This window comes from Haliotis cracherodii, unplaced genomic scaffold (assembly GCF_022045235.1).
Source record: "Haliotis cracherodii isolate W230 unplaced genomic scaffold, xgHalCrac1.p SCAF_5, whole genome shotgun sequence".
In the NCBI taxonomy this organism is placed as follows: domain Eukaryota; kingdom Metazoa; phylum Mollusca; class Gastropoda; order Lepetellida; family Haliotidae; genus Haliotis; species Haliotis cracherodii.
The window spans coordinates 30879793-30906622 of NW_027266308.1; the positions used below are offsets into that span (position 1 = coordinate 30879793).

Consider the following 26830-nt stretch of genomic DNA (forward strand, 5'->3'; position numbering starts at 1 on the left):
GCATTCCTGGAGCTAAAACAAACGCTCATATCTTCCCCAATACTAGTATATCCTGATTTCACCAAACCCTTCATCTTAGCATGTGATGCCTGTGACAGCAGCATGGGTTGGGTACTGTCACAGATTGATGAAAATAAACAGGAACATCCTGTTGCGTATGGAGGGAAAAGTCTTAACAAAGCACAGAAATTGTACCCTGTCACTCAAAAGGAGTGCCTGGCTATTGTTGAGGGGATCAAACATTTTAAATCATATTTGGCATACAACAAATTCACAGTCATTACTGATCATTCAGCCCTGCAATTCCTCAGGTCGATCAAAGATGCAACGGGAAAGTTAGGTCGCTGGTCTCTCATGCTGAGCCAGTATGACTTTGACCTCTGACATGTCCCTGGCCCTAAACATGGTAATGCTGACAGCATGAGTAGATGGTCATATGCCACTGCAGTTCCGTATGATGATGAGGACCAGCTGGGCATACATTCCATCACTACTCCTCAAACAGATCTGATTACAGACGAGGAATCACAAACTGACCCCAACCAAACCCCAGTGGATTATTGCAAAGCAGTTGGCATCTCGGAGGCACACTTAGCTAAATTACAACAGCTAGATGAGGCATTTGCTGACATAATCCGATATCTGACGGACAATGTACTCCCAGACAATGACAAATCAGCCCGCTGAGTGTTACTACAGGCCCCTGATTACGTCATGGATGATGGTTTACTAATCCATCATTACACACCACAGGATCAAGGGGGGTACCCCAAATGGTGTTACCATCAGGTATGCATACCCAAACCACTACATCATGACATCATGAAAGCTCATCATGACAGTTTTCTGTCCTCTCACCTCGGCGTGGACAGATGTTATGCCTCAATCAGGCTCAAGTACTATTGGCCTGGTATGTATAACTTTGTCAAGATGTGGGTCGGCTCATGCCCTTACTGCCAGGCCGCAAAACGATATATACATTACCGCCCTGCTCCACTGAGACCCCTGCCGTTTGTTGATGTTTTCGACCATTGGTCCATTGACCTAATTGGCAAGCTCGCCAAAACAGCAGAAGGATACCAGTACATACTGGTGTGTGTTGATTCAGCATCACGCTGGTGTGAAGCATTTCCACTCAAATCTAAAGTTAGCAAAGAAGTTGCTTCTGTCCTCTTTGACAACATCATTTGTAGGTACTCGTGTCCTCGAGTGATCCTCACAGACAGAGGTAAGGAGATGACATCCAAACTGATGTCAGAATTATGCCATATCTTCGGAGTTAACCGCCTCAAAACATCGCCATTTCATGCCCAGTGCAATGCTGCGGTTGAACGCATGAACGTTGTGATCTCACTGTCAGTCAGAGCATACTGTGAGGATGCTAAAGAGGCGTGGCCCTACTTTCTCCCAAGCATAATGGCTGGGTATCGGCTCAGTCCCACAATTAATTCCACTGGGTATTCTCCCTATTTCATTTTGTTTGGGCGAGAACCCCGTATGCCCATTGACAACATATTACAGCCAATACCTGAAAACTTACCTCCTACAACACGGACTGACCTCAGGGAACTGCTAGATAATCTGGAAATGGTGAGAAACATAGCCACACGGAATGTCCACGCAGCCTAAGAATCATACAAAGCTAGATATGATAGGAAGGCCCAAATCCCCAATTTCACAGTTGGACAGAAGTATGGTTAAAGTATCAGAGGCAAGATTTGCAGGATGGGCCCTGTGTTGAGAGATATTAATCCGTGGCATTACTCACACCCTCCGTCTCCCCCTTGGCGAAGCACCCGGGGGAGGATGCATCTTTGAACTGCCGTTGACCTGGCTAGAACATGCATGTTAGCCACGCAAATCGCTTAAGGCCCTACATGGGAGAGGACAGTCAGCCGCAACCGCCCCCACTTGACCTTGCGAACCCTACCGATACCATTGGTGCTAATAACGCTGACCCAGATAACCCTACGGGTACCCAAAGTGACAATGACAATACGCCACGCATTACACTATCAACTTCCCAACAAGGCCGCAAACAGCTAGCCACACCCACATCCAACTCCCACGATAACAGTTGGGATCCCAAGGATGATGTCCCACTGGCCATACTCCAAAAGAGATTGAATATGACTAACCAATCCTCATCTAACACTGACAAAGTAGAGGAAACACCTTTCATTGAACAGTTGTTGTCATCAAAACGCATCGGCGGCATTCAACACTTCAAGGTGAAATACGGTGAATGTCCTACTCCACAGTGGGTCTCTCAGTCACAAATACCCACCTTTATCGTAGAAGACTACTTTGCAAGAAGCACTCTAAAGAGTAAACAAACAGCAACCCTATACTGTAACCCATTCTCCAGACTCCAGAATCTTAGCATGTCTAACAAGTTATGCTCAACAAAGGCGACACAGACATAACTGTGGCTATTTATGTCTTACACGTCAGTGTCATTACACCATACATCCTCGAGCGCAATCAATTACATAATACAAATAACATTCATACACACTATAGTAGTGGTGCAAGTATACCCAACACGGCTGACTGATCGACACGGCGGACGTAATATAAATATACACACCTCATTTTTTTTCCTCAATAATTCGGTCATCACCTTTGTTGGTGATATATCTTATATTCATGTATGAATGGTTGGAGGGATGAAAGGACTGCGCAGTCTGTGTTTTGTATAGGTGTCAACTGTAGATAAACAGGTACAGGACAACCCGCAGACAAAAGAGCCATCACGCCATTGTCTGGGGCCCTGGAGTGACACCAGGTGTTATAATGAAGGAATAGTAGTATAGTGAAGGAGAGAAGAGATGGAGAGGTGTCAAGACTCATAGCAGAAAAAATGCACACACGTGACATAGGATTCAACTCTTCCCAACATCAAATGGCCTCATACATGACACAAACAAACGCCAGGTTTGACGGCATCGTCAAACTCATCGAAAACAACCATAAACAAATAGTACAAACAGGTGCATTTTCTCTCCAAAAGATCCAGTGGTATGAGAAGTTCTTCTCCACACTTATGGTGGGTCGAGAAAACCAACTTGCAACCATCGTGCAGTCCCAATCCCAGTCTCTCCTGGCAGGCATCTTTCAACTCTTAAGAGGTCGCTTGTCCCCCAACATTGTACCATTACACACACTATTAATAACAATAACATCCATACAAGAAAACCTGGCTCATAACTACCCTGAATTCAAACTCTGATACACGGACGCCACAATGTATTACACAGACGTCGACGTCCATTTGGCCCGCCATAACAACTTAATGTTTGTTACCCTCTTAATACCCTTAGTGTCTGACAGTACTGTGATGCGAGTATACCGGACATCTACGTTCTCCCTACCGACTCACGTGGCCTCCCCACACGCTACAATAATTCGGAATGTGGCTCCATACATTGCCATATCCATGGACAGCAGGAAGTATGTGGAGCTTCAGACTGAGCAGTATGAAGCGTGTAATGGACACTCACATATACACTGCAATATACTGCCGCCAGAGTCCACTTTGGATCACCGACTTGTACACTCGCTTTATTCCTTAACGACATCAACTTGGTACACGAATGATGTAACTTTCATTTCCTACCCAATGGCACTAAAGCGGATATGTTTGAACTCAGGTCAGGTAAAGTTGTTTTACAAAATGTACCTGATATCACTTACAGGTGTGGAAGGAAGGTTAAGGTTCATAAGGGATGTAGTCTGTGTCTTGCCCCTATGTATTGTTCATGCTCACTACATGCTTGCAATAAAACCATTCCCCCACGTCTTAACGATTGCAGTATCCACAACAATGCCACTCGTATCGAATATCAGGTAAACATTGGTTTCTTGTGTCATTTCTTCAATACAGACCAAATCAAAAACACCATTCAAACATTGTTAGCACAGGAACTGGTTCAATACAGAACCGAACCCCTCTGTTGGGCAAATGCTACTTTCAAGAAACTAATAAACACTGACAAACAACTGAGGGTTAACCTTAAACACGTGGTGGCACAAGCAAAGTCAGATCAGATTATATATACTGATCCCTCTGATCCGTTGTTTATGAATTCCCTGACCGGAGAGTCCGATACATTTGATTGGACTAACCCGTTTACTTATCTAAACATGGCAATGTCGGGAATATTGATTATCTTTGGATTCATATTATTTACCATGAATCGTAGAATTGGCCTCCTGCGGGTCCAACTACTGGCCCGAGGTATTACCATGGTGACTGTATCAACAACGCCGGACATATTAGTTTGGACTCACCAGGCACTGCAGCCAAGTCTACCCCGTCCATACTTACTCGTATTCAAGAGTAACTAGAAATAATCATGCTAATGCTCATGTTCCTGGTTGTCCTCATGTTAAGCCTTTACATATACAAACTCAAAACAAGAGTGGTGTCCACACTCCACATTAGCTTTTCTTCCGGTACCGAGTCTGTTTGTCTGAAAGTTGCCGTGATCTATGCCCCACCTCTTGTTTTATTCCTCTCTGACCAGGATTATTCACCTTCATTGGTGGTCATCAATGACAGTCACCGGTTGTTCTCTGACCAACTTACCATTACATGGCCAGGGGACAACTTGTCAGTCATTAACCGAATCTCAAAAACGCGCCTTGTCCTCCTTCCCAACCTCACTGTATCAAAACTAATAGCAAGAAAATTGAAACGGATCCTTAAGTCCCATTATATTACTAGCCTGTACTTGGTCCACGCCAATGTCCATTACTTTGTCAAGGCAGCTGAAAAACCCAACCAACCAGACCCACCACCCAGTTATACCCATCGCTTGTACCCCTCTCTACAAACATAAATTTTTACCTGATGACTTTGTGACATTGTAATTACAAGCTACGACAGTAGCATATGTACAAATGTATTTGATTTCTTTGTTTTCATTGGTATATTGTAACATTTTGTCTACACTGTACCAGCGAAACCGATGATTATATTTTAATCTGTAAATTATACATGTATAATTATTGCAAAATTTTGAAGTCAACGTCTTGTCAACGATATTGTCCATCACTACCATTCGTACAAATTGTCAACATCTATTTATGCTATCATCACTGCCGTCATTTTGTTTATGCCATTGTACATAATATAGTCATGTGTATTTTATGTATGTACGTATAGATAGCAAAATATAAAACCAGGTATCACGCACTTGATTGTATATCATTTTTTAAGAGAAAAACAAAATCAGTTTAAAATTGTGTCCATTTTAAAACTTGTTAACATATCATTCATAACTTTAGTTTCTCTTTTACCTGAATATTTATAATTACCTTGACCACCGTACCTCATTTACAATCCTGAGTTAGGATGCGTGGACGCGTCTTTAAACATAGAGGGGCCATATATCAGAGGCAAGATTTGCAGGACAGGCCCTGTGTTGAGAGATATTAATCAGTGGCATTACTCACACCCTCCCCCTTAGTCTCCCCTTGGCGAAGTACCCTGGAGGGGAATGCACCTTTGAACTGCCGTTGACCTGGCTAGAACATGCATGTTAGCCACGGAGGGACGTCCAAATAAGGGGTGAGAGAAGTCAGGTGTATTCTTAGAACTCAGGGATATTCTTAGAATACAAGCCCAAAAAGGAGATATCCTGATGGTCACTGCATTGATAATATGGGGGATTGCAGACGAGGTGCTACTGGTCAGGAATGTAAGATATGTTGAGGAAAGATATATATGATTGTGAACCAGCCGAGCGGGGCAGTTGAGGCTGAGAGTCAGAGCTACACGTTGTAACTGTGTCTCAATAAAGTTGTTGTGGACCCTCAGACGGACTTTTGTCGTATATAGAAGGAGCCAAGAAGAAGTATCCCCTAGAACACAATCCTCTACGGCGGATACATGTCTGGATATTTGGCTTGCCAGAACAATGTTGTGACACCTTGCTGCCTCAAACAATTGACTGCAACACGAGCTCTGTGAAGATGTGAGTAGTCAACTTGGAACTCAAAGTTCTGACTCACACACTGAGCAAATGGGATTACATCTGGGCGTAACATTTGGTCCACATAACATTAACAGTCATGTTCCCCTGTACGATCATCAGATGTGTCCTGTTGTCTAACGTGATGCCAGCTGAGACCATGATGCTGCCACCACTGTACCTATCATGCTTTTTGACTGTTGCTGGATAGTACCTCTCCATGTTGTTGTCTACCATCAGTAAACCGTAAACAGAACCTTGTTTCATTAGAAAGCAAGGTGTATCTCCAATGCTGCTGTTGACGAACTAAAAACTGCTATGCCCTCTGTTGCCTGAGGCACCTGTGTGCCACAGTCAGACTAATTCCTCTCAAAGGACATCTTGATTTCAGACCTGCAGTTTTCAACCTGTTACGTATTGTTGATGTCTGAAGTCGGATTCCTGTGGCAGCCCGTCAGTTCTGTTGCAGCAATGTATGTGTTCCTCAACAGAATGGAGCATGCATATCGATCCTGCCTCGGAGTAAGCTCTCTAGGTTTTCCTCTACCCACCCTAATCTTAACCCCATATGTTTGCCAAAATCATTCCGTCAGGTTGAACATCACACTTTTAGATTTACCAAAGTTTCTGGCAACTGCATTCAGGTTCAATCATGCACGCAATTTTTCATTTTGTCATGTACACTTTCAGAGACATTTTCCTTCTTTGTCTCTGATCAATGAAGCATGTGGCTCGGACGTTTATTGGCATATGCCACAAACCAGGATGTGTCACCATGGACAACATGCTACACATGTGCAATGTGCAAAGTGAGAGGGAGTTTGCTGTCCGCGTTCAGTTCCTATGTCTTGTGCAACAAAGATGATCCTTTCATTTTCATAGCTGAAATGACAGGGGTGTCCTTAAATATTGTTCCTCGTATAGAAGGTCTACTGATATTTATAAAGATGTAATGATTTTTATCAACATGTAGTGATATTTTACAAGGTGTACTGACATCTAGTAAGGTGTACCAACATCCCAACAAAGTGTACTGGCAGTCAGAAACACTGACATCCAGCAAGGTGTACTGAAAACCACCAAAAAGAACTAACATAGCAAGGTTTACTAACATCTGGCAAGGTGTACTGACATCCAGCTAGGTGTACTGACATCCAGCTAGGTGTACTGACATCTGGCAAGGTGTACTGAAACCCAGCTAGGTGTACTGACATCTGGCAAGATGTACTGACATCTGGCAAGGTGTACTGACACCCGGCTAGGTGTACTGACATCTGGCAAGGTGTACTGACATCAAGCTAGGTGAACTGGCATCTGGCAAGGTGTACTGACATCAAGCTAGGTGTACTGACATCAAGCTAGGTGTGACATCAAGCTAGGTGTACTGACATCTGGCAAGGTGTACTGACATCAAGCTAGGTGTACTGGCATCAAGCTAGGTGTACTGACATCAGGCAAGGTGTACTGACATCAAGCTAGGTGTACTGACATCAAGCTAGGTGTACTGAAAACCACCAAAGAGAACTGACATAGCAAGGTGTTCTGACATCCAGCTAGGTGTACTGGCATCTAGCAAGGTGTACTGACATCCAAGAATGTGTCCTGACATCAACCAAGGTGTACTGCCATCAACAAGGTGTACTGGCATCTAGCAAGGTGTACTGCCATCAACAAGGTGTACTGCCATCAACAAGGTGTACTGGCATCTAACAAGGCGTACTGCCATCAACCAAGGTGTACTGCCATCAACAAGGTGTACTGGCATCTAACAAGGCGTACTGCCATCAACCAAGGTGTACTGCCATCAACAAGGTGTACTGGCATCTAGCAAGGTGTACTGGCATCTAACAAGGCGTACTGCCATCAACAAGGTGTACTGCCATCAACCAAGGTGTACTGGCATCTAACAAGGTGTACTGCCATCAACCAAGGTGTACTGCTATCAACAAGGTGTACTGGCATCTAGCAAGGTGTACTGGCATCTAACAAGGCGTACTGCCATCAACAAGGTGTACTGCCATCAACAAGGTGTATTGGCATCTAACAAGGTGTACTGCCATCAACCAAGGTGTACTGCCATCAACAAGGTGTACTGGCATCTAGCAAGGTGTACTGCCATCAACAAGGTGTACTGCCATAAACAAGGTGTACTGGCATCTAACAAGGTGTACTGACCTGCACTCCACGTACTGCACCAACTGCATGTAGGAGGGGATGGAGGTGACCGTCTCAACATACATGGGACAGATCTGGTGGTGTGCAGACAGGCGGTTCACACACAGAGCTATGTTGAACTGTTCCAGACACTCCTGACTCTCCACATATGCAGGGCTTAAGATGGCGATGATTCTAGGACAGAAAGAGTGTAGCGCTGCACAACAGAATGCCAAGATCATCAATACAATCAGTGACTGAACCAAACACAACATCACAAAAACCTACAGGTCTGAAGAATTGTATTCATGGATGGACTGCCTTCCCACCTGGGCCCTTATTTTACAATTGGGTACAGGAAGTACACTTACATCACTGGGCCACCTGGGCCCCTATTTCACAATTGGGTACAAGAAGTACACTTTACACCACTGGACCACCTGGGCCCCTATTTTACAATTGGGTACAGGAAGTACACTTACATCACTGGGCCACCTGGGCCCCTATTTTACAATTGGGTACAGGAGGTACACTTACACCACTGGACCACCTGGGCCCCTATTTTACAATTGGGTACAGGAGGTACACTTACACCACTGGACCACCTGGGTCCCTATTTTACAATTGGGTACAGGAGGTACACTTACACCACTTGGCCACCTGGGCCCTTATTTTACAATTGGGTACAGGAAGTACACTTACACCACTGGGCCACCTGGGCCCCTATTTTACAATTGGGTACAGGAGGTACACATACACCACTGGGCCACCTGGGCCCCTATTTTACAATTGGGTACAGGAAGTACACTTACACCACTGGGCCACCTGGGCCCCTATTTTACAATTGGGTACAGGAAGTACACTTACATCACTGGGCCACCTGGGCCCCTATTTTACAATTGGGTACAGGAGGTACACTTACACCACTGGGCCACCTGGGCCCCTATTTTACAATTGGGTACAGGAAGTACACTTACACCACTGGGCCACCTGGGCCCCTATTTTACAATTGGGTACAGGAAGTACACTTACACCACTGGGCCACCTGGGTCCCTATTTTACAATTGGGTACAGGAAGTACACTTACATCACTGGGCCACCTGGGTCCCTATTTTACAATTGGGTACAGGAGGTACACTTACACCACTGGGCCACCTGGGCCACCTGGGCCCCTATTTTACAATTGGGTACAGGAGGTACACTTACACCACTGGGCCACCTGGGTCCCTATTTTACAATTGGGTACAGGAAGTACACTTACATCACTGGGCCACCTGGGTCCCTATTTTACAATTCTGTACAGGAGGTACACTTACACCACTGGGCCACCTGGGTCCCTATTTTACAATTGAGTACAGGAAGTACACTTACACCACTGGACCACCTGGGTCCCTATTTTACAATTGGGTTCAGGAAGTACACTTACACCACTGGACCACCTGGGTCCATATTTTACAATTGGGTACAGGAAGTACTGTAAGTTGCTGTGGGTGAAGAATTCTGACCTGACCGACTGCATCATGACGTGGAAGACATTTTCCTGCCACACTTCATCAGCTGAGAACTGGAGCTGTTGTTTGTACACCTTCAGTCCAGGGCGAATCTCCGTCAACTGGGCAGCAATTTTGTCAGCCCAATGGTTGTCATGGTTACTATGGGAGATGAACACATCAATACTCTGATCCTCTTCTGGCTGCAAATATGAAACTGATGGTGAGATGGATGAGACTGATGGTGAGATATCAGATGAGACTGATGGTGAGATCACTGGATGAAACTGATGGTAAGGTACTGGGTAAAACTGATGGTGAGACATTGGATTAAACTGGTGGTGAGATAATGGGTGAAACTGGTGAAGATTTGTTGTGTTATGTGAGGATACAAGTCATTTATCATTATCTCACCTGTGTGAGGTTCTGTTTTTCCCAGACTTTCTTCAGCTGCTTGAACAGCTTCACGGCTTCTATGTCCCTCATGTTGAGTTCTGCAGCATACAGGACAATCTTCAGACATCGAAGAGGGAGGCCGGCCTTGATCCAGTGACAAGCTCCATCTACCATTGCCTTCAGCACTGCCACTTTTGACTGGCCCTAAAATACACAGTAACAAAAACACAATGGTATCATCAGATTGCCTTTGTTAATGTTAAATATACATCACATATACACATACATAATCTGATGGGCATTATCTTAGCTGAGCACCTTCTGACAACATCTGATAACTGCGTGCCTTCTTGGCTCAAGTCAAGAAAAATCGAGCAAGCTTTGTCTCCCGTGGCCATGATCACACACAAGGCAATTTCACCAACTGATTGCTATCCTGTACAGGCTTCAATGTTACAGTAACATCGTGGTGAGGAACTCCAAGTTTACATGGCACAGGCTTCAATATCACAGTAACATCATGTTGGGGAACACCAAGTTTACAATATCACAATATTACAGTAACATTGTGTTTGGGACTATTTATTTTGTACAAATGTAATAGTTACATGTGAACTCTGACCTGGTTTCCAGTGGCCAGGAGAGGCGTAATTACAGTCGTCTCCTCGTTGTTAAAGATTGGCGTCATGGCACGAAACATGGTGCTGATCTGCTGGGCGGTGGTTCCATTCCCAGCCCTACGACCTCTGGAGATTTGAATGAGAGACTCATGTTTATTCTTGTTAAAATAGTTTGATAGAATATCAAGGATAATGCCATTTATACTCATCCATTGAAGATATCAAGATTTATTTTGGTTATTACCTTGAGAATGACATCGAGCAGTAAGTTTTCAGATGGTGCTAAATCTTCAATACATCTACAAAAAAGCTGGATGTCTCAATAATTCATGGTTTGAAAAAACTAAACAGCAGGTATTTAAGTTTTTGTTTGTTGTGTAACGCCCCACTCAGCAATATTCCAGCTGTATGACAGCGGTCTGTAAATAATTGAATCTGGACCAGACAATCCAGTGATTGATATCATGAGCATCAATCCACACAATTGGGATATGATGACATGCATCAACCAAGTCAGCGAGCCTGACCACCTGATCCCGTTAGTCACCTCTAACAAGAAGCATAATCGCCTTTTACGGCAAGCATGGGTAGCTGAAGACCTATTCTAACAGCAGGTAATCATTATTTAAAATATTTCAGTATTACACACTGTTTAATCAAGAGAGAACAAAACATGCTAAAATATGTTCTAATAAACATATTCCTTGATATCTGATCTTTAAGGCATTTAGCCTGATGCTCCTACCTCTCAAAACACACCAGTCGCCTGTATGGCACATTGTGGGGCAGAGGTTTGGACACCCAGCAATTGAAATTAGCCCTGAGGTCAAGCTCCTTGTCCCTTGCGAGCTCACCGACGCTGATGTTCAGATTCCGACTCAAAGCACCAATAAGAGTAAAGGATGACACCTCAGAATAGTCCCCTGCACACAAATCAAGAACAGTCATAACTATGTTAACAAAGCATTGGCTTCACTTACATAAAAAATGCTTATAGTATTTGTATTTGAGACAAATTTGAGACAAATGTATGACTACACACTTTAAACAAATGACAATGTTGGATAGTACCTTGAAATGCTGAGACGAAGACGATGTCCACTGCCTCATCAGGTTGCAGCTGTGTGATGTCCCCTGTCAGCAGCTGTATCTCACTTGTACCCAGAGCTGTCTTCAGCTGGATGCTGTTTTCCTTCTGGAGAACCATCTTTCACTTAAACTGGATCAAACACTGAGAGACATCTTTCACCTGCAGAGGATCAAACATCAAGTACCTGAATAGGATCAAACACTTACAGCCTCCTTCACCCGAATAGGATCAAACACCAAGGGAATCTTTCACCTGAATAGGATCAAACACCGAGAGCATTCTTTACCTGAATAGGACCAAACACGAATTGTATCCTTCACCTAAATAGGATCAAACACGAAGTGTATCCTTCATCTAAATAGGATCAAACACCGAGAGCACCATTCACCTGAATAGGATCAAACACTGAGAGTATTCTTTACCAGAATAGGATCAAACACCGAGAGTACCCTTGACCTGAATCGGATCAAACACCGAGAGTATCCTTGACCTGAATAGGATCAAACACCAAGAGCACCATTCACCTGAATAGGATCAAACACCGAGAGTATCCTTGACCTGAATAGGTTCAAACACCGAGAGCACCATTCACCTAAATAGGATCTAACACCGAGAGTATCCTTCACCCGAATAGGATCACACACTGAGAGAATCCTTCATCTGAAAAAAGTGACGAAGACCTATCGCATTTAACTAATTGTGATATTTCAGATGGGAAATATTTCTGAGTTTGAGTGATTAGTACAGTTCTTTCATAATCCTTTGAGCCTGTCATTCATGAATAAATCTTCACTTTCAACCAACCATTTAAACATTTACCTAAAGAAAAAAAGCTTACAAATGGGTGTACAACATAACACATTATTATTGAAACAATATCTGTATGTCGGAAATGTATTGAAAATGTCTGTCACAATACTCATCAAACTATTGACATATGCTGATCTGTGTGCAGACAATACAATGTTTGGGCTATTATAATTAGACTGATTTTTTTGGAAAATCCATACACAGAAAAAATCTTAAATATATTGTCACGCATATTTTAAAATTGTGTGACATCATGCTGGATTTGTGAACTTTGGGTCAAACCTTTGATTTTTTTTATTTTATTGTTGCCAGCAAAGTTATGATTTTCAGTATGAGGGGTGGGTAAATCTACAATAATGTGATACTTATAAGTCTTGAAGCCATAGCTGCCTGGAGCAGCGATGGGGTCCGAAAATGTCGGGTAATGTCATGAGGTTATAGCTAAATCGGCACTTCAGCAAAACGGCACCGAACAAAAACGGCACCTCCCCTAAAGCGAAAACGGCTATAAATGGCACATTTTTTTATTTTTCACCTTGGTACTGAAATAAATTAAATTAAACTCACATTTTCACCTGCAAACACCAATAATTGTAAAATGTAAATAAAACAAGTTTACATTAGAAATTAGCAACCCCACTATGCTATACTTTTTCTAGTATATAGTTGTGTAACCACCTATTAGGATAAATAAACAGTGCTTTTGACCAACTTTAGACCTTAACATCCTATAAAATTCTATTCTTGATAAAGTAATCTCAATATTACTATATATATATTAAAATATTTTAGCACTAATACACTAGGTGTATATCTTATAGTTTAGTACTTAGTATTAGGTTTATGTCCCTACTGTTACAGTTTCTTGGGTATGGTGATTAACTTGATTGAAATATTATTCATATTTTCTTTTCCCCACCTACCCCGTCCACAAAATCCGTTAACTGGGAAGTGGACGTTAAACCCCTAAAATCCACTCCACTGCTCTCAGATCAAAATTATAAGAAACAACAGGGTTGGTGAGCAGTCCCTGGGTATCTTCAGACTGATCCCAGAGCTTTTCCAAGAGGCCAGTCTACTACCTCTACAGTCAACAATGGTCAAAGTTCATGCCAGGAGGCCCAACTCAGGGCCTATGTGAGAAAGGCCTCCACATCTCGTCAGGATGAGATCTTTAACGTGTGGCGGAAATACAAAGATTGAGACCTTTCCCTGTCTCAGCTGATAACACAATGCTCTGAGGTACATGGACTAATCTTGTAAACAAGGACTTGGTAAAGATGACAATGTGATTAACTGGAAAACGGGAAATGACAATGTAAATAAATCATATACAATGTAGTGATTGGTGCTTCCGCACTCGTACATTTGGTTACATCGGATTGGCATAAAGCATATAAACTACTACATCAAAATAGAGGTGCCGACAAAATAGTAGCCGTTTTCGCCCGAGAAGCCGGTGACGTTTTGCTGAATTGTCGTCGTTTTAGCCTGCATCCAATGCCTCGACTATCGGATACTGTCACGTTACAGTCCCAACAGTCAGGACATAACACAGCATGGAAATGTCTGGACAAGTCTTGACTGTCGGAACCGACCCATCGCGTCCATCGGCTATGATTCCGAAACTGTGATGACCGAACCACATTTCAGTTGTCAGCGGCCTGTTTACTTACGACATTCGCCGACGGTGTTGTTTTTGTTGTTAACCAAAACAGGAAGAAGCGTGACTGGGTTCATTAAATTGTGGATTGGGGAACGAAACAAAATATTGTTTCGATAAAATGTCAATCGTTCTGACGTTTCCTTTATAATAACGTGTGACTCACGTTTTGAACATATTAGATGTATACATTTGCATAAAAGGTGGTGTTTTTATATTTGGACCAACTTTCAAATATAAGTAAAACATATAAGCAATATTTGACAACAACATTAAGAAAGAATGATAAAACGTTTTATCTTACATTGATCTGTATCATTCGTGGGTTCCTCTACTCTATCGAGTTGAAAGACGATTATAAGTTGCAGTTTTTGTTTATGCGAATACGTACATGCAGAAAACTAAAGGCAGTCTATGTATAAGACATACATATAATCTCTTATATATATCCCGGTAAGACATATAATCGCATACGTATCCATATGGATCACTTTGTGTAACAATATAATTGTATCCCGAATCAACACTGTATTGACATTGTTGTACAATGTAACCACAAGCAATGTGATAATGATAGACAGTGCATGGTATACAGACGTACAGTAATATTTCGCTATTGAATAAAATAAGATACCCTGGGATTATACTTAGTATACATTATTATCAATTTGTAGCTGATTTCTTAGTGTGTGAAAACTGATTAACACCGTTGATCTGTGGTTAGGATCTATTTCACAACTAGAAATAACTATAACCTTTGTCGTACTTCACAAAGACATGCCGTTTTTAAGATATTGACTGTTCAAATTTATATCCATTTATATCCCGTACATGTTATTTCTCTATAAAAGGAACAAAACCAAGCAAAGCTGCAAGTTTTGTTTCCATAATGTTTGTTGTTTAACGCCGCACTCAAGGAGCTTTTTCCTTGACTTGCTGTCAGTCGATGCGTGGAGGCTGTGTTGCAGCCCATTCAGTTTGAGGTGGAGTGGCCGACTATGCTTCCGCTGCTACTGAAGATGTCACCATGGCAGAGGAGTCCAGCCAGATCGTCTAGGTAAAAAGGGACTGAGCTTGAAAGGTAATCCAGTATAGAAGTAACTCCTTGGATAATCTTAAACGCATAGCTTCATTGTTTCATATTTTACCTGCTTTGAGACATAAACTAGTTATGATTCCAGTAAGTACAGACGTATCATTACGAACGATATATAAGTTCGTTTCGTGGTTCACTATTTTACACACACCCAACGAGGTATCAAGGGACGCTATGCCATTAACTCAGGTGTGATTATTGGTGTCTCCGATTATAACAAGCGAGCAATGTCATCTCTACCCACCAAGCTAAAAGACCCTCGAACATGTCGGATATTTTTCTCGTCCCCATTTGGAGGAATGGAGGAGGAGCGCGAGGAGCTAACGCGGAAATACTTCCCCCAGATTCATCACCTGTGCAACTCGCGGGGAATTCAATTTGTGGCTGTGGACATGAGATGGGGAATCACGTCGGAGGCGGCTGAGAACGCCCAGACTGTCAGCATTTGCCTTAGAGAGCTGGACAGATCAGATATGTTCGTCGGCTTCTTTGGCCAGGTGTGTAATTAGCATTATATATGTTGAGGTCGTGTTAATTATCGTCCGGGTTTGAAGTTGAACGGTTACCGCCCTGATTCATAATTATCGTGTGACAGTTATTTTGAAATTAGTTGTGTATTTTCAATAATTATGTTATGTATCTAACGAGGGTTTGATAGCGCAGCAGTCATTTAAAAATTATTGTAAATGTCTCAATGTTCCCTTTGTAGTCTCCTCACCAAACCCCATGAAGCTTCATAAAATCTCCCTCAGTGCCTCTGTATCGTCATGTTTGAGAGGTCCGATGCTTGTCAATCTCATTAAAATCAGATATTAGTTTTCGCAACCCCTAAACAAAGATCTGAGGACATCCCATTACGGGTCACGTCAGACCGACCTTGCGCAATGGAATGACCTATCAGAAGGCAGCTTTCTCGTGCTTTACGGCACTAATTTCAAATTGGCGACTACGCTTCGAAACATGTTTTGACAAATTCTCGATTATTAATTTGAAACCTGAACAAAAAACATTCTGGAATGTTATAGATTGTATGGATTCAGTCGTCAAACCTGTAACTATCGTTCGGAGTTAAAGTTTTCGAGGTTGCATGATTAGAAATCACATTCCGACTGTCACTTTCATAATCTGGTAAGCGATGCTCTGATTGGTCGGATGAAAGGTCGTTCTGACGTTATCCCTAATGGGATGTCCTCAGATCTTTGTTCAGCGGTAGCGAGAACTAAGGTCTGATTTTAATGAGATTGGATGCTTGTAGGGAGATTTTGTGAGTCTACGAGATTAACAGGTATACAGCAGTGTTAAGTAGTACTAGTGCATGATGTAATATGATATTCCAAACTGAAATAGACAAGTCCATGAATATACTGCAGCTCTGTAAAAATTATATAAACTATGTGTTTTAAAACAACTAGTATATAATTGTGATGTTTGTTTTTATTTCTTCAGAGGTATGGTTGGTTTGGCAAGAATGATGAAGCACTCCAAAAGAACATTGAGAAGGCAATCATGCGGTACCCCTGGCTGGATGGTCACCGTGGCAAGAGTGTGACGGAGATGGAGTTCCTCCACGGACACCTCAACACACCAGGCTCCATGCCAGCCATCATCTGCTTCAGGGATAAGGTAGCAGATATATAGACCATGCTTACAAAATATTGGCTTTCTGATGAACTGAAAACTGTAGAGTGGGTTATTTATGTTGCTAGAATTATGATGACATCCAGATTCAGTTATCGCTCATAACCAATTATCGCCAACTCCCCGTTACAACAAGCATGTGATCGCATCTCATTTTACTTTTGCTTGTTTTCATTAGAAGAGAAAAATATTCACCAGAAAATGATTAACAAAATAGACTCCTGTGAGAAAATATTTTTAAAAATACCATATAATCACCTTGCTCCAATACAACTTGAAAGGACACGAGCAGTGTCACGTGACAAATTTGTCTGAAAATCAAAATGGAACAATACGATAATGCACATTCAGTTCTGTCATTGCTTTCTATCTGTCTGTCATTTCTTCCCCAAAGTACTATTCTAAAAACTATTTAAGCTATTTTTCCAAATGCATAACCTGTGTATTATATATCGCAAACCCATAGAACATAGTGTTAAGGCTAAGCATGTGTAGATCAAATTTGGGGAATATTGGTTTGGTTTGGTTTGTTTGTGGATGACAATTTAATAATAGTATTTGTTATTTATTTTGGTAAATAGAAATATTAAGCGTGATACCCGAAATACTAATAAATGTAATTTGTATAACTGAAGCGGTGTACGTGATTACGTGGCACGTTCTGTTAAGACGATGCTATAACTGGTACAATTAGTCGACGGGTCAGTTCTATTTCCACTGTTTTTATTCGCTATCGTCGCGTTATGACAGAAATCTTAAAGAAAAATATTCCACGGACAGAAATAAGCAGATTTGCTCATAGTTTCACAAAAATCAAAGTTATTGGTACAGCCTACTCTGTACACGGAATATGTCAGAAATAACATGAAAAAATGGCGATTACTGGTTGATGACCAGTAGAGTGCATTTTTTGTGTTGCTAGAGTTTCAATGACATCTTTTGTGGGTTCACTTATTTGTGTTGTTAGAGTTACGATGACATCCACTGGAGAGTGCATTATTTGTGTTGCTAGAGTTACAATGACACCTTCTGCGGGTTTAGTTATTTGTGTTGCTAGAGTTACGATGACATCTTCTGGAGAGTGCATTATTTGTGTTGCTAGAGTTACGATGACATCTTTTGGAGAGTGCATTATTTGTGTTGCTAGAGTTACAATGTCATCTTCAGGAAAGTACATATTTGTGTTGCTAGAGTTACGATGACATCTTCGGGAGACTGCATTATTTGTGTTGCTAGAGTTACGATGACATGAAGAGAACAGAGGGTGAGACACTGGGGAATAAAAAACAAGTTTTCAAGTTCTCTGCTGAGAGTTCAGAATCTGTTCAACTCATGGATGATCTGAAACAAAGAGTTGAAGAAACCAGAGACAAGGTAAGTTGCCTCCAGGGTGAAGGCTACGTGCTGAGGTTCATCTGATAAGTAATCACTTAGTGCAAAGCTGTAGAAAACATTTGTAAATTAGGTAATTTTAGACTTGACCGTCCATTATAGTGCGTGGTATAAGTACAAGTCCGCAGTGATATATTTTCACCAGTTAACTGGTGAAGTTTTTGAGGAGTTGATTAAGATATCTCTGATCATTGTCTGATATTAATTAACAAAGTTGTTTTTTAATAAGTTAAATCGATCATTGCATCCCTAGATTTAAACCATTATGATGATGCTATTGACGTTGCTGTTTATTCTCAGTCAGGAATTCACTGGCCATTCTGAACCTGCAGTAAAACTGAAGCAATCAGGGGCCATTACGCAAAATTATAGAGAAATAATATATCAATGATAGCATGGTATAAGTCTGAGAAATTCTGGTGATTCCGGAAGGAGAATAAAGTTCCCCTTCAGTGCTCGATTACTTCAGGGTTCAACAGATTCTCATTTCTGTTCTTAAATAGATATCTCCATTTCAGAATTATCTAAGATTTTATTACCTAAAGTTTTTTTATGTAAGTTTATTAAGACATCATGTTTTATTGAGATCTCTTGTTTTATTGAGATCTCATGTTATGCTGGTTTTACATGGTCAGCCTGTGTTTACAAGTCTTTTATTTTGGTTTAATATATTCCTGAAAGTGTTCATGTTTCAGACTCTTGGAGTTCAGATGAGTTACAGTAACCCTGCACAGGTGAGTACAGGACTGTATTACCCATTGGGGCATCACTACTGGGGAATGTCTCCAGCAGTTGTTATAGAGTATTGTAATTTTAGCTTTCTGTTGATAAGCTATTAGGCACAAATTTTCTCATTGTTTGTGAAGAGCAGCTAGAAAATATATGAATGCATTCTTGCAAATACTTGTAGATGATGTCATCCACTGTTCATGACATCACAAATGGAGATGTTCAAACAGTAGACTGACTGAACTAATGTATCTGCTTGTGATAAGAAAACCATATTGTCCTAAATATTTTATGTAAAAAAATATGGGTAATAACCTACTCAAAGCTGAGACGTACAGATTATCTGTCCCCATGAATTAATGTTGAAAGTTTCTTGGCTAAGTTTGGAGCTTCCAATAATTAGTCACTGGGAACACAATTTCACAAAGGTCATTCTCTTTGCAATATTTCACAACTATTGCAATAGTTCACTCACCAACCCACCCACTCACTGTCCCCTCACTGTCCCCTCTGTCCTGCTATTACAGGCTGCAGAGTTCATGTTTAGTGGTGTGTGGGAACACCGCGATAGTTCACCCACCCACCCACTCATCCACTCACTGTCCCCTCTGTCCTGCTATTACAGGCTGCAGAGTTCATGCTTACTGGTGTGGGGAACACCGCAATAGTTCACTCACCCACCCACCCACTCACTGTCCCCTCCGTCCTGCTATTACAGGCTGCAGAGTTCATGTTTACTGGTGTGGGGAACAACGTGATAGTTCACTCATCCACCCACCCACTCACTGTCCCCTCCGTCCTGCTATTACAGGCTGCAGAGTTTATGTTTACTGGTGTGGGGAACAACGTGATAGTTCACTCACCCACCCACCCACTCACTGTCCCCTCTGTCCTGCTATTACAGGCTGCAGAGTTCATGTTTACTGGTGTGGGGAACACCACGATAGTTCACTCACTCACCCACCCACTCACTGTCCCCTCCGTCCTGCTATTACAGGCTGCAGAGTTCATGTTTACTGGTGTGGGGAACAACGTGATAGTTCACTCATCCACCCACCCACTCACTGTCCCCTCCGTCCTGCTATTACAGGCTGCAGAGTTTATGTTTACTGGTGTGGGGAACAACGTGATAGTTCACTCACCCACCCACCCACTCACTGTCCGCTCTGTCCTGCTATTACAGGCTGCAGAGTTCATGTTTACTGGTGTGTGGGAACACCGCGATAGTTCACTCACCAAACCTTCCACTCACCCACTCATCCACTCACTGTCCCCTCTGTCCTGCTATTACAGGCTGCAGAGTTCATGTTTACTGGTGTGGGGAACACCACGATAGTTCACTCACCCACCCACCCACTCACTGTCCCCTCCGTCCTGCTATTACAGGCTGCAGAGTTCATGTTTACTGGTGCGTGGGAACACGGCGATAGTTCACTCACTCACCCACCCACTCACTGTCCCCTCCGTCCTGCTATTACAGGCTGCAGAGTTCATGTTTACTGGTGTGGGGAACAAGGTGATAGTTCACTCACTCACCCACCCACTCACCCACTCACTGTCCCCTCTGTCCTGCTATTACAGGCTGCAGAGTTCATGTTTACTGGTGTGGGGAACACCGCGATAGTTCACTCACTCACCCACCCACTCACTGTCCCCTCTGTCCTGCTATTACAGGCTGCAGAGTTCATGTTTACTGGTGTGGGGAACACGGCGATAGTTCACTCACCAAACCTTCCACTCACCCACTCACCGTCCCCTCTGTCCTACTATTACAGGCTGTAGAGTTCATGTTTACTGGTGTGGGAACACCGCGATAGTTCACCCACCCACTCACTGTCCCCTCCGTCCTGCTATTACAGGCTGCAGAGTTCATGTTTACTGGTGTGTGGGAACACCTCAACAAAGTGCTGCTGGCGGACTTGTCTAGCTCTCAGTCCCCCCGAGAGAAGTCCAAGGCACATCATGATGCCTTTGCTGCCAGTCGGTCGAATCTGTATGTGGGTGGTGAGAAGTACTTCCAGTATCTGAAGGAGAATGTGATAGATGCAGGTGAGACTCAGTTGAACATCTGTAGCAATGAACAAAGAGACATGATCCTTCTGGTCAGGTAGAAATTGTAGTGGGGCAAGTTTCAAAACACTGAGAGCTTATTTTTCTCATGAAATGGATGATAAATAAATGTCTATGCTTTGTTCCCATTGGTTTATATCCAGGTGGATAACACAAATATAAATCTTTTCCAAATCTATTAGTTCAGTTGTGGCCTTGATGTGTGTGTAGAGGATGGCCTCTGGGAGCGCCACTATGAATGATGCAACATCCTTCTATGTGTTGGAGATGGCCCCCGGGAGTGCCACTATGAATGATGCATGTGTTTATTGTGTGTGTAGAGGACGATCTCTGGGAGTGCCACTATGAATGATGTATGTGTTTGTTGTGTGTGTAGAGGACGATCTCTGGGAGTGCCACTATGAATGATGTATGTGCTTCTGTGTGTTAGGGACGGACCCCGGGAGTGTCACTATCACTATGAATGATGCATGTGTTTGTTGTGTGTGTAGAGAACGATCTCTGGGAGTGCCTCTATGTATGATGTATGTGTTTGTTGTGTGTGTAGAGAACGATCTCTGGGAGCGCCACTATGAATGATGCATGTGTTTGTTGTGTGTGTAGAGGACGATCTCTGGGAGTGCCACTATGAATGATGCATGTGTTTGTTGTGTGTGTAGAGGACGATCTCTGGGAGTGCCACTATGAATGATGTATGTGTTTGTTGTGTGTGTAGAGAACGATCTCTGGGAGTGCCACTATGAATGATGTATGTGTTTGTTGTGTGTGTGTAGAGAACAATCTCTGGGACTGCCACTATGAATGATGCATGTGTTTGTTGTGTGTGTAGAGAACGATCTCTGGGAGTGCCACTATGTATGATGCATGTGTTTGTTGTGTGTGTAGAGGACGATCTCTGGGAGTGCCACTATGAATGATGCATGTGTTTATTGTGTGTGTAGAGGATCTTCTCTGGGAGCGCCACTTATGAATGATGTATGTGTTTGTTGTGTGTGTAGGAGCACTGATTCACAGCATGTGTGTCCTTGCTTTGATCATCACCATGTTTGATTCATCTGCTTGTTGTGTATAGAGGACAGTCCAAGGATCATGGTGTGCGGCCCAGCAGGGAGTGGCAAGTCAGCCCTACTGAGCAGCTGGATACCCAAGCTGCGACAGGAAGAGAGAGGATTGATTGTTGCCTATCACTTCATTGGGTGTGCACCTGGCAGTGATTGTGAGTCCAAGTTAGAATATGTTTGCAGGAACCTAAGGTTGTCTTACCACAGGCATTCCATGTCAGAATAGGTCCTCAGGAACCTAAGTTTGTCTCACCACGGGAATTCCAGGTTAGAATAGGTCCCCAGAAACCTAAGTTTGTATCACTACAGCGATTCCAGGTTAGAATAGGTTCTACAGGTGGATTCCAGGTTAGAATAGGTCCACAGGAACCTAAGTTTGTCTTACCACAGGGATTCCAGGTTAGAATAGGCTTAAATATATGTAATTCCTGCGAAAATCATACGTCTATTACATCATTGCCATATTCCTGTATTTTGACTGTCATCACACTATAAGAAGTCCGCTGCGCTGTCATCTAACTTTAATTAGTTGAGTGGATAATCATTTTGCTTCACCATTCAAACACCACTGCTAGTTTGGATTTATGTTTCTCAATGCACCTCATTAACATAGTGAACAATTTCATAGTTTCCCTTTTAAAGGTGCATTAAACCACAACTCACCTGATATAAATGGCCTATTGCAGCACCCCTGGAGATCTTGAAGCACCTGAAGGATGAAGTGGCGTTTGGTCTGTCTGGAGAAGAGAACAGCTCCACAACAGAGAAGTCTGGAGGGAAGACTGTGCAGGAGATGATGCAGCTGTTGCAGCAGACGCTGGAGCAGGCGTCATCACAGACGCGGAATGTTCTCATCATCATTGATGGATTGGGCAAGGTCAAGCTGTCAGCCAGGGCCCAGAAGGTAGACCTTAAGATGTGCTTCTTTTTCTTTATGATAGTTATGTTGTAGGTAGGCAGTTATGGAAAAGCGTGGACCAAGGATTTTGAAAAAGTTGAAGTGCACATAATATCCAAGTATCCAAGCCACAAAGTGACTTGGTCGAAGGCACATTTAACATCTAGGGTGTCTACAAAATAGTGGGGGTGCACACCCCTTGCACCCCCTTCTCTGGATCTGCCAGTGAAGGCCAAGTCAGTACATGAGAAGTTCCATATACCTGTGTGTCATACTGATTTTATGAAATGAGTGTCAGAATTCTTGTATTTTGTGAGAGAGGGAGAGAGAGAGAGAGCTAGCTAGCTAGGAGGGAACATGTCTACACAAAGGGGATCACCACCAGAAAGCCAATTGCTGCAGCATCTGTGACGGGGTTCACGAAGGGGTCCATGAAGTCTACTTTGAAGACTCAGAAGAAAGATCAGAATATGTAGCTTGGACCTCATCCCCAGGAAGAATGCAGTATTCCAGTTTCCTGGAGGATGATTTACGTGTCACAAGATTTCACTGACTGTAAACAACTCGACAATGCTGGAATTAGGTCAGACTGACTTAATGTGAAACGTGACAGTGAATTTATACAGACTGGTTTGCATGAGTACTTGTATGTAATACTGCAACTGCATGATCAGATGCCTGATGCTATACTCCAGCAGACCTCAGATGACGACACTCGGAGTAATTTACACTGAGGCACCCCCCTTCATCATCACCTCGTTTTGAGAACAGAGCACTTATACGACACCCAGGGGTTGGAATCCATCGTCTCTTCACCAGAACTACAGGTCGGCATAGTAAGGATCACCCGGAAGGACACATCATTTCTCACTTTTGAGGATTGAGAACTGGTGAAAATAGACACATTGATTCAGCATATGCTCCCAGTGATCGCCCAGTCTGCCCTCTCCCGCAAGATTTTGATCATCATACTTCGTACAATCATTCAGACTGAGGATTTATATATTCAGCCTTGATCTCCCAGATGCAGCTTCGGCTTTATAATACTTTCAACATCCGTTACGTCTATGTCTCGACAATCGGCTGGGGAGCACACTCAGGGGATCTACATTGGACTGGATTTTCCCACAGGCTTATTTCCCATCTCACTGGGGCTCCTTTTCACTTAAAATGTAGTATGTTGCTTGTTTCCAGAAAGTTTATATATTTTCAGAGACTAGGCTTTTGTCTTAGTACAATATGGCAGTTTAGGGATTGAAGTAGTATTGGTTGACGTTCATCAACTGATGAAGATAGTGCCTCACATGAGCAAATTCCACTATGCTCGAAGTGCTTTATGGTAAATTTGCTCCTTATATTGACGGATACATAAATCATAACAAAACAATCCATTAAACATCACACTTTAATTATTTAAAGCGAACTATATGAATGTGGAGAGTCGTGACGGGGTGATGTCATCTGTCCCAAACATTCCATTTAGAGTGACGACCCTTGGTTTTACAAACAGCAGAAAATGGCTGCTATGGCAATGTCATTCACTTGAAATAAAAGTTGCACCCAGTAAAGTTAGCGTTCGAAAGAAATCCAGACCCGGCTGATGCTGAAAATGGATTGATATAAACGTTCTGTGAACTTCTGATGTGTGTTTGAGTCACTCTACTGCTGCTGATGACAGGGATTACCACTTGAGGCGGCGCGGTTGGTTTTCCCGAAGCAATACACGACAGTGTGGAGCTCAGTGATTTCGTTTGGTAACACAAGCATTTTCTGTTATAGCTTTGAATGGACGCTTCATTTCGGTGACCCGACATATACATGATCTGTCTGGCTTCAAAGCCTGCATCATTCAACGCCTGAATCGATGTCGCTCTCAGTTTTCCCATATGAATTTTAATGTTATTTTTAGACATTGAGAAATCCCCCTAAAGGAGTTCTTTGTGTCTCCACTCGATTGACAACGTAATCATGTGACATACTGATGTTCATCGGGAAATGAACGACAGTCAGTCAACTTGGTAGTGTTCACTTAGGCGAGGTCACCCACTACTGTCAATATAGAGTACTGAAGCCCATGTGTATGCCGTAACAGCATCTCATGTCTGTGTTTGCAGCCTCTGTACTGGCTCCCTCTGATTTCTTCTAAAAGAGTGAAAGTGGTTGTATCCATCAAAGACACCGACACCAAATCACTGGAGGTGTTGAAGGAGTCAGGGTACAAGAAGATGCAGATAGAACCTCTGAGTGAAACCCACAGGAGAGAGATCTGTAAGGTCAGTCTGATTGAATTTGATTTTGTATTATCATTGGAATTGTATTAACTTTGGAAGATACTTAAATCTGATTGGTCAATCAGAGGTTTCAAATAACAGAAACATTCCTGCAGGTTTGGTTTCAAATTCATTTTAGCACTGTCAAATCTACAAGTAACGGGTAACTAAATATGTTTTTCTCCTTCCTATTTTCAAATGCATGAAATAATATTTTAAGGATGAATCCCAGTTAGATTTATAATGAGAGAAGATTTAGCTTCAAAAACAGTTTTCTATCGAGGTAGGTTGGATTTCTTCAGGCGTTTCTGTAGTTTGACGTTCATCAGAGGAGGTAATGGTGTCCCAGTAGTCAAAAGTGCTACAATTCACTGTGTTGAGTTGCATCTGTAAAGCATGCCAGAAACCAATAATTGTGGGTGTGAATGCCTAATTTTCCTTGATAGTCATTAATATCATGATGCGTCAGATTCATGTTCTACCTTACCTGACACTACACAGTGCTTTAGCTTCCCATACAAACAGACAGTACTGGAACGAAGAGACAGACTACAGCCCATGCCTCAGTATCCAGAAGTTATCCCCTTTGGCCCCTACTCCTCATATTGCTCTCTGTCTGCCCTATGGACAGACGTGTATGGAACAGAGTTACGACTTACTTTGTTGTTTATCTTCAATTTTTTTCTTCGGGTGGTGTTACCTCCATATATCCTTTTCATGCTTGATATATCCACTTGTTTGTGGTTTGTAGCTTGTAAATACGATATTTATTCGTGGCTGCGTAACTTCGCACACGTTTAACCCCTTGGTTGCCATTTTAACTTTAGTGCGTCTCGTGTTTTCGAGGTTGCGTGTTAATGTACTTTTTTGCTATAGTTTTCTCAAACTATTGGTGAATCTCTCATTTATTTGGTTGATTATGGCTTTCTATTAACATAATTCCTATTAATTAGGCGTATTATGTTTTTGAATTGCTTACACTGTGTTGTAAAGCTTGTGTGTTTGTGCACTTGTTTCACATATCGTCCAGTGACATGTATTGCTTCATATGTGATTCTTCGTTTTACACTTATCTGCTTTTTACATTTTTTTGCAGAATGTTTTTTGTGCGTTGTGCTTTATGTAAAAGGCCCAAGTTGGGGAAAAGATCCACATCAACTTTGCCCCTTTTACAAGCCTGCGTGCTCGTTTGATCAGCGCTGCTCTTTTTGCGCTCCCTTGTCAATTACTGACTTAAATTATTACAGAAAGGCTCTTCTTCATTGCCAGAAACAACTTGCCAACCTCTCCGTTGAATCCGGCCCCTCCACCTTCAGATCTGACTACGCCGATGACAGTTCCTTTGAGCGCTCCTCCCCAATCTACGTCATCTGCACCCCATGATTTTATGAATCCTACAGTCATTCGTGCCACTTTGGGAGCAACTACTTCAGGATCATCCAGACGACCTGCTTTTGCCTCCCGTCAGCCCGGAT

General features: G+C 42.5%; 2 protein-coding genes across 2 annotated transcripts in view; one reads left to right on the top strand and one right to left on the bottom strand.

Annotated features, from left to right (window-relative positions):
• The window catches only part of LOC139443890 (uncharacterized), a 28699-nt gene extending 14459 nt beyond the window's left edge, over window positions 1-14240 (bottom strand). Inside the window, exons 1-7 of the mRNA XM_071224777.1 lie at window positions 14215-14240; window positions 11710-11887; window positions 11384-11561; window positions 10641-10764; window positions 10037-10222; window positions 9638-9825; window positions 8154-8327 (exon numbers count right to left, since the gene is read on the bottom strand). Of these exons, the coding sequence (XP_071080878.1) occupies window positions 8154-8327; window positions 9638-9825; window positions 10037-10222; window positions 10641-10764; window positions 11384-11561; window positions 11710-11845 (986 nt within the window). The 5' untranslated portion in view covers window positions 11846-11887; window positions 14215-14240. The remainder of the gene's footprint in view (window positions 1-8153; window positions 8328-9637; window positions 9826-10036; window positions 10223-10640; window positions 10765-11383; window positions 11562-11709; window positions 11888-14214) is intronic.
• Window positions 14241-15462: 1222 nt separating this feature from the next.
• LOC139442663 (TPR repeat-containing protein DDB_G0287407-like) overlaps window positions 15463-26830 on the top strand; it is a 59489-nt gene continuing 48121 nt past the window's right edge. The window contains exons 1-8 of the mRNA XM_071223522.1: window positions 15463-15794; window positions 16744-16920; window positions 18172-18309; window positions 19023-19061; window positions 20916-21105; window positions 22199-22342; window positions 22874-23091; window positions 25200-25358. Of these exons, the coding sequence (XP_071079623.1) occupies window positions 15525-15794; window positions 16744-16920; window positions 18172-18309; window positions 19023-19061; window positions 20916-21105; window positions 22199-22342; window positions 22874-23091; window positions 25200-25358 (1335 nt within the window). The 5' untranslated portion in view covers window positions 15463-15524. The remainder of the gene's footprint in view (window positions 15795-16743; window positions 16921-18171; window positions 18310-19022; window positions 19062-20915; window positions 21106-22198; window positions 22343-22873; window positions 23092-25199; window positions 25359-26830) is intronic.